The following is a 14,128-nucleotide window of genomic DNA, read 5'->3' on the forward strand; positions in this document are numbered from 1 at the left end:
ATATATATATATATATATATATATATATATATATATATATATATATATATATATATATATATATATATTTATTTATTTTTTTTACAGTTTAGGTGCGTTCAGAGTCCCCTCTGCAATTACATTTTCACAAATGATCACTCCAAATATAATGAATTTGACTTCACTCAAACCTCTTATAACCTCTTATGCTGTCTTCCGTTAGCGACAGGACCTCGACCAATGAGATGAGTGGGATTTCGTAATGTCATTGTTCCGTCAACTCGTTTGGTCAAAAAGCAGGATAGATGGAGGAATGTGTTTCCCTGTATATTGTAAAGCACTATTCTAGTATTCGTTCGTCCCACGTCCACGTCCCATGGAAGCTCAATAAGAGACACCTTCTGTTGTTTCTGAATACAGGATGATTCCGTTTAGCAACCCTAATGTCCTCCCAGTGCGAGAGCAGTTTTCCTCTTGCTACTTCAGCGACTCAATGGTTGTTTGTATAAATGTACCCTACAAATTGCGATTGGCTTTGGAACCAGTCTAGGGTCTCTGCTAAAAACAAAGCAAAAAACAAACAAAACATCATATACATACAATATACTGTATCATTGGTCTAAATAGTGTACCAGAACTTAACAACTGGTTAGCTATGTGTAACAGGATAGCTAATAACTCTGCGCATCAAAGCTCTGCAGTATATTACTTGCAATACTGATCCCAGACAAGAAAAAAATATATAAGCTAAACTGGACAACAAACAGGTAAATATGGAGAGCAGTCGTATATATCTCAGATGTAAAAGAAGTCAAATAGCCTTTTCTTATTTTTTATTTTAAAACATTGGTAAATATGAATACAAAGGTGCGTCATGATGAGAAAATATACAATCATAACTGTTATAAATGTAAAAATGTTATTATTTTCAGACTCATATAGTGCACACAGGTGAGTACAGATTTGAATGAAACATCTCGTGACATTTACATGGCAGTTTTTAGTAAGTACTATACACATCCATTAAAAGGCACATTCATTGCATCAAATGTGCCCTCTTGTCCATTGTTACAATTTATCTTGAACTGCGGTTCCAGTTTTTTTTGTTGTTGTTCCGTCTTTTAGTCTAAACTAATTTGATGAATACAAACTGGGAAGTCAAGATAAATGTAGTGATTCATACTGGTTTACATCAAGTGTTCCCCATATGCACTGTTTCCCTTAAATTATTCCAAAGCCAACAACAGATAAAATGACAAGGTTGTTCTGAAATATGTCAGGTTCGGTGAAGATACTTCATTTCAAAGTTTATTTGTTCATCCTTGAGGACACACTGTCAGAGGTCAATAGGTTCGCACCATTCAATAACTTTAAACTTTATCCGGTTGCGGTTGAGAGCTTTGACCAACCCACTTCCTCATAGGTAGTTGTGATGCTGCAGTAGAGTATACCCAAGAGTTTAGTCCACGCTTCAGCCACTTCTGCTGCCTCTGGGAACGCTTCCCCCAAAACCTCCAGGATAACACCACTTAGGATCTGACGGACACACAAATGGAGCATTTAAGAAGAAAAAAGCGGTACTTAAGAGTAATATTCAAATATGTTAACTCGTACTGACAGTTCAACACTCACACACACTCAAAAAGATTTTCACATATAGAATTTAAAAATTGTAATGCTCTGAAAATTGCATTAATTTGGAGAACAGCAGATTTCCCCTCGCCAGAGAAACTAAGCCTCAAAATTATTCAAACCTGCAAAACATCATTAAATCTTGCTGTACTTAATTTGAATGAAAACTTCACTGAGAATAGACTAAACGACTGTGACTAAACGAGTTCTAAATATGAGAGTTTAGTATGAATTGCGGGATTTACAAGTATTCTAAACCATGACTATTTGCTTTTTTTCCTCTGGCTTTTTGTGTATATTTTGTGATATGATAACATGGTCACGATTATAGTCTAACTGACATTTAACTTCAATACAGAGCGGAACCTGCCCCCAGTTCGGACTTTGGTCCATTCGATTGTGGACCAAACATGCAGGCTCACACAACAGGTTTGCCTTGTATGCACAAATGTGCTTCGTCATACATGCAACGAACTAACTAACTGACCGACCGACCGACCGACCGACTTACTGACTGACTGACCGACTGACCAACCCAAATTTGATGTATTATGTAAAGTTTGTGATATAAAAGCATTCGAAAATTGCTGCCTCCCATGTACATCGTGAGGGACATTTCTCCCTTACCTATGAGAGTTTGAGAGTTATGATCATTATAATTAGTGTTGTTAATCTTACTTTAAAAAAATAATTAATTGCAGTTACAAATTACTTCTCCCAAAAAGTAATTGCGTTAGTAACTCAGTTACCTGAATGTAAGAGTAATTAATTACTTGTAAAAGTAACTGGTGATAATTTTCCTGTTTTTTTTTTCTCAAAAAAAAAAAAAAAAAAAAAAAAAAAAAAAAAACGGTCACACAATGTGAAGTTTGAAAGGTTTTTGGGAAAATTGGCCCTAGCCCAATTCTTTACCCTAAACTTAACTAGACACAGGAGTATTGCGGATATTGCGATAAATAGATAGTAACCTTTGCTATAGACCCTACCCACCGACGTCACAAAATCACGTGATCGCTGTATTGTTCCGCCCCATTGTCCGTCATTTTGTGTCTGTATTATCAATGGTCTCAATTGATCGAGCAATTTATAATGCATTTCATGGAAGACCCGGTGCTTTCGGATGCCGTAAACTCACTGGATGCGTTGCATAAAAGGCGATATGTGGAAAATCTTCAGTTTATCCATTCGCCAGATCCATATTTGATGCCTAAATCGATGTTTTTCGACCCGCTGTCTTCGCCGTCTTTGCCTGACATCTGCTAGCTACCCTGATATTTACAACTATCTTGTCCACACAAAATCAGCCTATTCTCACAAAAGTTTGAAAAACTTCAAGAGCTTGGAGGCTTATAAATACTTCGTTGCTGGTTGGGTGAAACAGGTCCTCGTCCACGAAAATTCGGCAGGAATCTATCTTGTGCTTGGAAAGGTGAGTTACGAAATTTTCAATTCAAAATCTTTTGTTCTTGCTAACATCCACTGTCAAGTCTAATGTATTTCATGTCATTTGTCAATGGAGCTAGGGCTTTTAATGTTTATATGATTTAGCAATAGCACTCTCACTACATACATACGTGTATGTTGTCGGCGATTAGCCTAGCAATGATCTTAATTGTGGTTGTCAGCCCAAAACCCTCTAAATATATATTAAATGCATCTTACCAGATATAAAATGACTACTACATAATCTGTGGTAATCGTTTGGAGCCCAGTTTTCTCGTCGAATTGCAGCAGCCCATCTCGCTCTCCTGTCCGGGTCTCTCGGAATCCGGTAGAACTTCAAGTCTCTCTGTCTATCTTCTCTGTTATTGCAACCGACCGCCACACACGCCTTCACCATTTTGATTATTAATGTTAACGAGCAGAAAAACACGTCGTAAATAGGAGGAATGTACGTAGCCGTAACAGGTAAACACGATGTGTTGACGGACAATTGGGCGGCACCAGTCAGGAGGGCGGAGTTGTGACGTCACGTGGGTAGGGTCTATATGTGGAAGTCATTTAATGTTGTGAATTAACCATTAAAGTTGTTACAATTGCTCCCGTTATTGCATTAGTTCCCTTCTGTCTACTTTCGACATGTTTAAGTTTTAAAACTGTTTCATCATTTAAAGATAGCTTTAAGTCAAGAGTTTGCCGATATACGAGCATTTTAGATAAAAACACTTGGGTTCGCTAGGAAGTTTCTCTACAACAGAGCCTTTCTGAGAGGTCTACTGCTTTAAGATGGCGGCTGTTTACTAACGCATCTAGTTCTTTATACATGTTGCTAATGCAGCCGTGTCTGTCATTTGCATCTAGTTCTATATTATGTGATATCTACCGTAGCATCATATGGTCGTAGTTTGTAGGCTATCGGCTACAGTCAGGTATTATTGGAGCCACCTAGCATTGCGTTTGCAACGCCGTAACAACTCCCTTGCCTCCTTCCCACTCCTGGTCTGCTCTCTCGTCTCCGTGAGTCCGTCTCTCTAAAACTTTTCACGCGTCATTCAACCAACATAGTAACGCATAGTAACGCACGCCTTTCCCGCCTCAGTAACGGTAATGGCGTTGCCAAGATGAGAAAAGTTAATTAGTTAGATTACTCACTACTGTAAAAAATAACACAGGTAGGAACGCCGTCATATTCTAACGTCGTTATTAACAACACTGATTATAATTAGTACATGAGACTTCACCAAAAAAAGAGATAAAATGTGTTATTGAAAGTCCATATACTTCACTATCCCCGATACGGCAAACAATTGGACGCCTATCACCGTCATTGGCAGCCAATGAGTCAATACAAGGAGATTTACAATAAAAGTTAGCTGAGGTGATTGATTCACATTACCTTAAAGTAAACGGGCTCCACTTTGTGTCGAAGCGCATGGGCTTTGGCGAGTAGCTTCAACACTGAGGCCACCTTGTCCGGATTCTCGAGGTTCTCCACCAGTGTATTGATGCTGTTCATCACTCTTCGAGCGTGATTCCTTAACTGGGCACTTTTTTCCAGTTCCTCTGGCTGTTCTATGTTCTTAAAATTGCTGAAGTATTGCTTTGATGAGGGAAAGTTGACAAAGAACCTGACAGGGGAGGAGAAATACTGTAAATGGGAGATGCCAGTATTAGGTTGCAGAGCTCCTCTTAACGCTATCATTTGTGCGTGCACCAGCCTGTTGACTGGGATACTATGAGCAAATGTATGCACTTACAGCACATCTAAATGTAGCATAATTATATGCTTTTTTTGGGTGTATTGTTGATTCATTATATATTTGATATATTCATTGAAGAACATAAGTCTATATATACACTGTAATTTTCCGACTATAAGGCGCACCTGACTATAAGCTGCCAACCACCAAATTTGACACAAAAGTGGCATTTGTTTATAGAAAAGCCACACTGGACTATAAGCCACAGCTGTCCTCACTGTATTTTGGGATAGTTAGACCAAAGATATTAACTAATAACACTTTACTTGACAGCGCAAGACTGTCGTAAGACTGTCATAAGAACAAATGAACCACCATGAAGCTTTGAACCAGTTGACTGGAAAGCTTCATTGCTTCAGAAAGCTTCATTTAGCCATTTTGCTCCTTTGGGGGAGACAGTTGACCTCTGCTGCCACCTGGTGTCAACACTGTTGTTGTCCAACATGTCTCCTAGCAAGCCTTGCAGCGCTACAGATGTAAATAACAATCAAAATTAATTTTCTTTGCTAAATATTTCTTCAGTTACTGTTCCAGTTGTTTCATTAATTGCTAGTTATGGTATTTAGTAACACTTTATATGACAGATGTGCCATAAAACTATCGTATGGCCATCATAATTATGACATGACACTGACATGAGCATTAATGAATGCTTATGACAGCTGTCATTTTGTTGCATCCGGTAAATTATCTCACTTTTTATTGGATGTAAAAAATCCGAACTATGTAAAAATGGAGTTAGTGACATAATTAACTGGATGACACTTAATGACATATTTCATAAGCATTCATTTATGCCCATAATAGTGTCATATCATAGTTATGACGGTCTCATGGTAGTGTTAAGAGGCAGCTGTCAAATAAAGTGCTGCCTATTAACCCAAATAAATCAACAAATAAGCCGCATTGGACTATAAGTCACAGGATACAAAATGAGGGGGGGGAAGCGTCTTATAGTCCGAAAATTACAGTATACTGTATATACTGTATATATGCATCTAAGAATTATCGAGAATGCAGTTTATTAATTTATTATTATTTTAGGATACTTACAATTTAGATATATATCATATTCCCAAAATATTAAAAACAGAGCATTTGATTCTTGATTTTGAAGGAATTTTAGATCACAATCATGTTTTGGCTTTGAAATGCAGACAATTGCAAGCAAACCTCATACTGCATAATTTTAATAGTTGCTGGAGAAGATAATGTTACTGTTGAACTTCTGGAATATGTAGTAAGTGCATGACATTTTATTACAAACCCTAAGGTATCATTTCACATGTAAGGTATTCTGGCTTTTTCCCGCAATGAGTTTCAGTGGTTGTTAGCCTCAAAGTGCCCTTTTGACTCTTCTTCCCTCGCCTAGCCCTATATATCCTATAAGATTCAGTTTGACAGCAGTCCTAGTGAGAACAAGCAGTATAAGAACTATGTAGATGTGTGGGTGTTTTTAAACTATTTTCAACAGGCCATTTTATTGCAAAAATGCAGTTATGTGACAATATATTAACTTTGGTCAGGCTGCGAGTGACACTGATACATTTGTTTCATAAAATTCCATATCATTCAAATGAAAACAAATATTCACTTGGAATCAGAGCACATTTTTCTTTTTAATTTTGAACTTCTCATTTCTTTTTATCCAAGCTGGTAAAGTGTCAGAAAAGGCGGGCTTAAAAACTCTCTCACTACTGTTTTGGAGCCAAAACATCTGGTAATCTAATCCTGATGTACCGTTCCATATTTTCCGTTGGTTATACAAAAACTACTAATTAACTTTTAAACAGTAACTCCTTCTTTAAGAATTTCATTCATGAATTGAAATTCCAGAAAATGATATGGGATAGCTCATAGACTTCATAATATATTTATTTTATATTTATAGATAATTATGAAGTCTATGGATAGATCCAGCTCGATGTAGATGGAGGGCCTCTGTAAGTACTTCAATTTGACTCTCAGAAGCTAATGAAGGACCGTGATGTTTAATCTTTCGCGCTTGAAATTGCACCACCTGTGGTTGCATATAAATAGCCTCATTAGTATTTTATATGGCCATTGGCGTCCTAATCCTTCGTTATCTATTCTTCAAGATGAACCAAAAGAGCTAAACCCAGAGAAAGTTTTTTTTTTAATTTCACAGGCTGTGTCATGGTCTGCTCTTTTAGATATTATCTGCAACCCGTGCATTTCAAATGCGTACGGGCAGTTTAAAAGTTTATTCTGAGGTTTGATGGCGAGGCCTCTTAGTGCAAAGCAGGGAATTTACTATGGTCACACTTATCGATTGAGATTCATTCTTGGAATTCCTGAAGGTTGCAGGAAGTAATACACATTAGAGGTAGAAAAAGATATGCAGTATTTCAAATCAAAACTAGACAGTACTGTATTTACTTACTGGGAATGACCTACTTGTTACATTAGTACAGTACACTATACACAATCCAGTCATAATATTGTGAGCACGTCATTATGAAAATAGGCTGTATTACTTTTTTAACATATAGAATTGTTATGTGGAGCCTTTACTAATACTTCCTATCCTACTTCCTACTTATTTGATAAAATAAAGCAACTAAAAATTGATAACTTCTCTTGGTATGATGTATTGCAGTTGTACTCAATGCAAAAATACAACCAAGATAGAAAACATATGAAATACATACCATATACATATGCATCTATTCTTGTGGATTTCAATGATTTGTATGAACATTGTTAGTTCAGGTTACAGTGAATGTTTTCTTTTTCATGAAGGTTCTCTCATAGAACCCTAAAATCCACTTATCTGTTAGCAATACATTGACAACTAAGAGTGATGAGGAGGAGTTATTTGTTATGCATGCCATCTAAAGTTGCTTTAAGATACTTCATACTGCAAGGTATGAAAATATTTAAAGCCTAACAATAAATGACTGCATCAGAATCGTTGGACAAAAATCTTGATAAACCTTCAAAACATCTTTCGCTGATTCCATTTACACAATGAAGAGACAATACTGACAGCTGTGAAACCCTTAAGAATAAACCATAGCAGATTGCATGGTCACCACACTTGGATGAAGTAGCAGTTTACATGATGGCTTAACAATTCAATGATGCGGATGGGAAAGAAAACATCCCCATTCTCAAAAAAGGGTTCGAAGGCCTGATTTCTTGTGATACAGTCTAGCCACCCTGGGAAGCCTGGCATTCAAAACATAACCTGCTCCAAAGGAGGGAGCCCTTTGAGAGCCAAGGGTGTCTGACTGATGGATTATTGTTTATCCCCTTGCCTCTACTATTTGATGAATAGGATTATGTACAAGGCGGAAAGCGAGACTATTAAACAAATTTCTAACTGGCTGTGCTCCTTCATCCATCATGAAAAAGCCCCCAAAAGTTCAACTCTAGACACATGTCACAGCCAATATCTGCATAGATTTCTTTAACAGAGAATTATCCAATTACGATGGACAATAGACAAAGAGATTTAAACTAGATGAATATACAACGAATGCTGTTTCACAGTGGTAAAAAATGAATGAATGTTCAAAGTAACAATTAAGTGTTTCATAATTGTTTAATATTTGCACAAATAATCATCCCTGCTTTTCGTGGCTTCCTGAAAATATAATAAATACTAGTTATTTAGCTCAACACAGGAAATAGTTTCCCTTATCTATGTTGGATGTTGTAAACATAACATAAACACAAGAGAGTAAAAGTAAATACCTGATGAGTATGGCCACTCCAACATCATCACAGTTCTGATAAACCTTTGCCCAGGAATCCTGGAGGACCACCCTTTCCTTGTCAGTCAGTGGGCTTGGTCGCTCCAGGTGATCCACCTCTCTCTCGCCCTGCATCCTCTCCATCTAGAAACACAGCTCATCAGTGTTAACACATGCAGGACAAAAATCAGTCTCCCACTCCCAAAATAAATATCAAATATCATAACAATCTGGGTATACATTAAAAAGAAAAAAAAAAAACAGTCACATTTTTACCTTTTTTTTGTATCTTCTATTTGCGGATGAGAGCAGGACAAAGCTGCTTCTCGTTCTGTCTTTGCCCAATCAGATTCGTTACTCTCCAGCACTGAATCTCAGTTGAGCGATAGTGTGAGTGAACACCAAGCTGGTAAAAACACAAGAAACACACGCAGCGAACGAGGAGGAGCTTCTGTACTCCCTCTTTCACACACTCTCTCTCCTCCCTGCTCGCTTTCTACCTCACTTTTTTATAAGTGCTGTTTGATGAAAACATGATGAGATAGAAGTTTGAAAAAATAATCCGTCGACAGGGATACAATGTGAGATTAAGACCTCTCAAAAAGATGGATACACTCTGCGACCTGTTCCTCCACTATTCCTACTCTTGACTGTTTCAGAGCTTAACCTCTAATCATTTTCAATTCCACATAAAGCCTGACCAACTTAAATGTATAAGCACACCAATGGGTGTAAATTAAACAGAACGACGTCAGTAAGAAATAGGACAGACTCTCATTCATTTTGATTTTTTTTCTCTTGCAGGCTGCGTCACACCATGGCTTCAGACTGTTAATTCCCCAAAAACCCTCCCTACACAGCCCATGATGCACTTCTTGAAATGTATAGTATTCACTCACTTACTGTGAGCCAGTGTCAAAGGTTATCCAAGGGAAGTCGTACAGTATATCTTGGTTTTGTTGTCACAGCTGAGAATGTGCTCAGATTTCACTGTTGGAAAGAACACCAATCAGTCAAAAATTATTCCATGACCACCTGTTGAAAGAAACAAGTGTGGACTTCATAAATCGCAGGCTTTACTTGGGAGCTACAATGTGTATGGAGTAGGTGTGAACAATGTACAGACACTGGTTAAACATTGACAAGTGTGTCATTAATGATCAAGCTGGTTCGAACGAAAAAAACAAACAAAAGAAAAACAAGCAACACTGAATGATGCATAGTGTACGTACCACTGCCAACGTTGTCTAACAAGGTTGTCACTCTATCTTAGAAATGTTTGAAGATCTCACCTGTTGATTTAGGTTTGTGTCAGTCACATGATTGATCATGGTCACAAAATAACATTTGGTCAAATTATGGATTTGGGTTTGTGTCAGTCATATGATTGATCATGGTCACAAAATAACATTTGGTCAAATTATGAATGATATAAATCAAATCCATATTAAAACCAACTAGGATAATATCTATAGGAAATACCTAAAACCAATGTTGACTTTAAGAAGGTGAATCAAAAAGATAGAACTTACACACATAAGGCAGGCAATTCAGTATAACTTATATGAAGCATCTTGGGCTTTATATCTGGAATCTTTTTTTTTGCTGAAGCGATCACACTCTGCTTGTTGCTATTGTCAAGATGCTCTTGAGCAAGACACCATCTCCATCTCCCAAGGCATGGGGTGCAACACCATTGGCAGTTCTAGTATGGATGACTCCAGGGCCGGCCCAGGCCATTTGGGGGCCCTAAGCAAAATAATGCCAAGGGGCCCATATTTTTGTAAAAATGTATTAAAATTGTAACTCAATGTGCATCTTTCTTGATTGTTGATCTTATAACTATGTACACGACATTGCCGAGCATTACCTTGAATTGTACATTTGGGGAAATCATTTTGTGAAAAGGACGGCACTCCACCTCCAATTCCAAGATACTTCTCCATAGCTCCTTTGAATCATACAAAGTACAAAATATGATTACATGGAACAAAATTTAGGCCAGGAAAATATTCGTCAATAAAAACGTGTACTGTGGGAGTGCGCAACTAATTAAGTAGATTCACCATAGGCTGATACATGACAGCAATGAATACACTAGGACAGTTAATTTTGTCCAGGGTATTTTGCCGACTATTTTTTATACCTGTCCACACTTCGTTTAAGGTGTTTCTTATCTTCTCCAATTTTCTTATTCTTTCGTTTCTCTGCTCCAGAAGGATAAATTCTCTTCGACATATTCATGCATCTATTTTCCAAGCAAGTTTGAGCACCAATCATGGCAAAGCAGGTTCAATGTCACTCCCAGGTTGCCAGATTATAATGACAAAAAATGGATGTTTGCGTAGATAAACGGCAATGTGCGCCACGTTATTTACGATGCTCTATTAACAACGTATAAAATGAGGTTGCCAGATTGGGGGCCCCTAGTGGTGGCCCTAAGTAGCTGCATAGTCTGTGTATAGGCTGGGCCGGCCTTGGATGACTCCAATGGAAGGCAGCCACACGAACCCCCCACCCCCAATTGCTTACAAAGGACAACAGCCCTCAAGGAGCACAGAGAAAAGCAACAACAACAAAAATTTTAGTTATTATTATGCCTTTATTGTGCTGTGCCTTGACATACTATAACATATCAAGTAGTGCAACAAAAAATTTGTAAATGCTGTACAGAGTTACAAATAATGGACAATAATGTGGATGTCAAACAAGTATCACACATATGTTAACCAAAAGTTTTCAAAATACCTTATATTAAGAATAAATACTGTAATAAATAAATGCAAAACAAATGTGTTTTATGCAATTGCTTCAAACTACATATAAGAACCATAAAACACACTTTAAATTTGGTCCAACACCAGCTATGTTTGTAAAATACATTTGTAAATACAATACTGCAATGCACTCGTCGCGGCACATATTGGGTTGGGGGGTTGATACAAGGACAGATACAGGACAATTTTGGTGGAAGATCTGCTTGTAATTCTTCAAATCAAGAGCGTGTCAACCTTCCACTGAGCAAACCAGTTTCTCTTTCCGTCAGGCAGAGAACGAGTGGTGAGGACAGATGTGGCAGTGTTACGCAGGCTCTTAAAGGACACGCAAAGGAATTGGCAGTTCTCTTACCTTTTACTGGCGCACTCTGCCTTCTTTTCAAACTGCATGCTTGGGCCTGTCCACATAATTAACAAAACCTAAGTCTAAAATGCCCCTTCATTGGCACAGAATCGCACTTATGTATGTGCATCAAATTAAAATTGAGTGAATATTTGCCCCCCATAAAACATTTAGCAGTTTGTGCATTAAATATCTTATCTGTGCAAGAGACCTTGACATTTTCAAGAATGCTCCTCCTTACTTGCAGTGCAGTGGAGAAATAAACAATAGAGTCTACCACTGTAAGTGCATCGTACTATTCAGGTAGTTCCCATGCCAGGTTTTTTTTTTTATTTTTTATTTTTTTGGGTGGTGGTTGTTGCAATGCCATCCTCTGTGACCACATTTTTTGCATCTTCTACGAAAGGTTAAGGGTCAGGATAAGGCTTAGGGTTAGCTTTAGGCTTGGGCGTTGGGCTAGGGTTTGGGCAAGGGGTTCTGGTAATGATTAGTGAATATTAGTCAATTTAATCTACGGTTATATGTAGCATGTATCACCGAGTGTCAAGACACAGCTGTGAATGGCCACAGCCGGATTTTTGGGGCATTTTATGGGGGAGACATGGCAATACAAGAAGGGTCGTGATGCAGAAATCGCAGACATCAAGAAGTGGTCGAGATTTTCATTTTCATATATTTACCCTTTTAAACGTTTTTTTCAATTTTTCTTGTTTGGATCGATTATTTATGATCTAAAATATTGGGGAAAATGCGACAGTAACGAAAAAAAAAAAATACAATTAAGCGATAGTTATGAGGTAGATATCCGTGACTTATTTACAGACGCCAATTTTTTTCATTGTGATGTAATTTGTTTAAAAGCTTAAAATATACATGTGAATAATTTTTTGAAGTTTCTTTTTTTAAACTAAATATTTAGACATCAATTAATGATTCTAAACTAAAAATGACAGACTTTTCGAATAATAAATACGATTACTTACCTTCTTTTCTAGGTTAAAACAAAAGCGGTCGCACGACGTCTGTAAAGGGGGTTTTCCAGGGTAAAACGGACAAATTAAAAATAGCTCGGGGGCAAGGGCGTAGGTTTGGTCTCAACTTTAGGGACGATAGAACAGCATAACCTGCATGTACTCTTTTTACTGGGGACGGGACATTAATAAGACCATACGGATTGGGTGAACGGGGGTCAGGGATACATTTCTCACGAATATGAACCTAATTAATTGATAGGCCAAATGATCAATGCAAAATAAATCTTTATTGACTTATACTAAATTTCATATGTATTAGTTCAAGTCAACCTATTTTTTTCAAAAACTACTAAAGAAACTTAAAAGAAAACTTAAAATGTCTGCATTTTTTTCCCTAGCAAATTTAAATTGCAAAACTTGAACGGAATTTAAATTATATTAACATACACAATAATCTCTTAACTATCCAGGAATGCAAAAAATAAACAATTGTCTGAACACCACTCAACATTGTATAAATAAATAAATTAAATATAACTGAAAAAACATCTTAGCGTATAACAAAAAAAAAAAAAAAATGGAGCCTTCCCTCAGGTAAAACACAACTGCTTCTGTCCACAAACACAACCAAACGCAGCTTCCTACTCGAGTTTTGCAGGTCAGCCATTTTATACAGTTTAATGTTATGCTAACTCTGATGCAGGTCGGACTTTCAGTAGCAAAATTAGTGTTTTGTTCCCCACCTCCACAACATTGATGTCTTTCTATATTACTTACAGTGGTTGCTGCTGCTTCTGGCTGAAATAAAATTCTAATTTCGAAGGGGGCGGAGAAGGCGGCATGTTGTCGACATGTTGTATCTCTGTCTGGGCTGTGAGTGCGCGTGTGTGTGTGTGTGTGTGGGGGGGGGGGGGTGTCATGTCATCAGCCAATCAAACGTGTGTTTGAGGGAAAAAAATGGACTGGCACATTCAGCAAGTGAAAAGGGTTAAACGTCAGCCTGAACATAATGAAAGTAATTCACTTAATAATGGTAGGGTCAATTCTATCCATACAACTTATGGAAAGACAATCTAAATTATCTATATAACTGAACTCATAATATAATGCCACTAAGGTTGCTTAAAAGTTGGTGGGCACAATTTGAGCATCCTGAAAAGTTGTTAGTGTCATGTCCCTACCGTCCCCATGCAAATCTACGCCCTTGTTCGGGGGCTTAATGCGCCATGAATCTGCTATGACAGCATATAGACATATTGTTCTATCAAACACTACAGTTCTTTTGGCTTAAAATACAGCAGTTTATTTTAAAGAGGGGTGCAAGAGCAGAAACTGCTTTTTCAGCCTTGTCTGTGTTTTCCGTGCATATGCTGGATTTTTTTTAGCAGTGTTACGCAGGTACAACTGTAGATCAAACTATTGGCAAGAAAGATTGGTTGGTAGATATTTGGAACGGGGACCCGCTGATCGTGGCGTTCAATATTATTTAACTGATAAAGATACA

At 37.5% G+C, this 14,128-nt stretch overlaps 1 protein-coding gene across 1 annotated transcript; it reads right to left on the reverse strand.

Annotated features, from left to right (window-relative positions):
• Positions 1-803: 803 nt before the first annotated feature.
• On the reverse strand, positions 804-9,028 carry LOC130904409 (cytoglobin-1-like). Its single transcript, XM_057817144.1, has 4 exons — positions 8,807-9,028; positions 8,532-8,674; positions 4,448-4,679; positions 804-1,515 (listed from the first exon to the last, which is right to left on the reverse strand). The coding sequence occupies exons 2-4, from the start codon at positions 8,672-8,674 to the stop codon at positions 1,357-1,359; spliced, it is 534 nt and encodes a 177-aa protein (XP_057673127.1). The 5' UTR covers positions 8,807-9,028; the 3' UTR covers positions 804-1,356.
• Positions 9,029-14,128: the final 5,100 nt, after the last annotated feature.

The sequence above is a fragment of the Corythoichthys intestinalis genome, chromosome 16, assembly GCF_030265065.1.
Source record: "Corythoichthys intestinalis isolate RoL2023-P3 chromosome 16, ASM3026506v1, whole genome shotgun sequence".
NCBI lineage: Eukaryota > Metazoa > Chordata > Actinopteri > Syngnathiformes > Syngnathidae > Corythoichthys > Corythoichthys intestinalis.

What these genes read in the sequence shown, in the direction of transcription:
- LOC130904409 (XM_057817144.1), bottom strand. Translation starts at nt 8,674, where the DNA reads ATGGAGAGGATGCAGGGCGAGAGAGAGGTGGATCACCTGGAGCGACCA. An exon ending in GGAGTGGCCATACTCATCAG is followed by an intron (nt 4,680 to 8,531) that starts GTATTTACTTTT and finishes CTCCCCTGTCAG; the next exon opens with GTTCTTTGTCAACTTTCCCT. An exon ending in TGGAGCCCGTTTACTTTAAG is followed by an intron (nt 1,516 to 4,447) that starts GTAATGTGAATC and finishes TGTGTCCGTCAG; the next exon opens with ATCCTAAGTGGTGTTATCCT.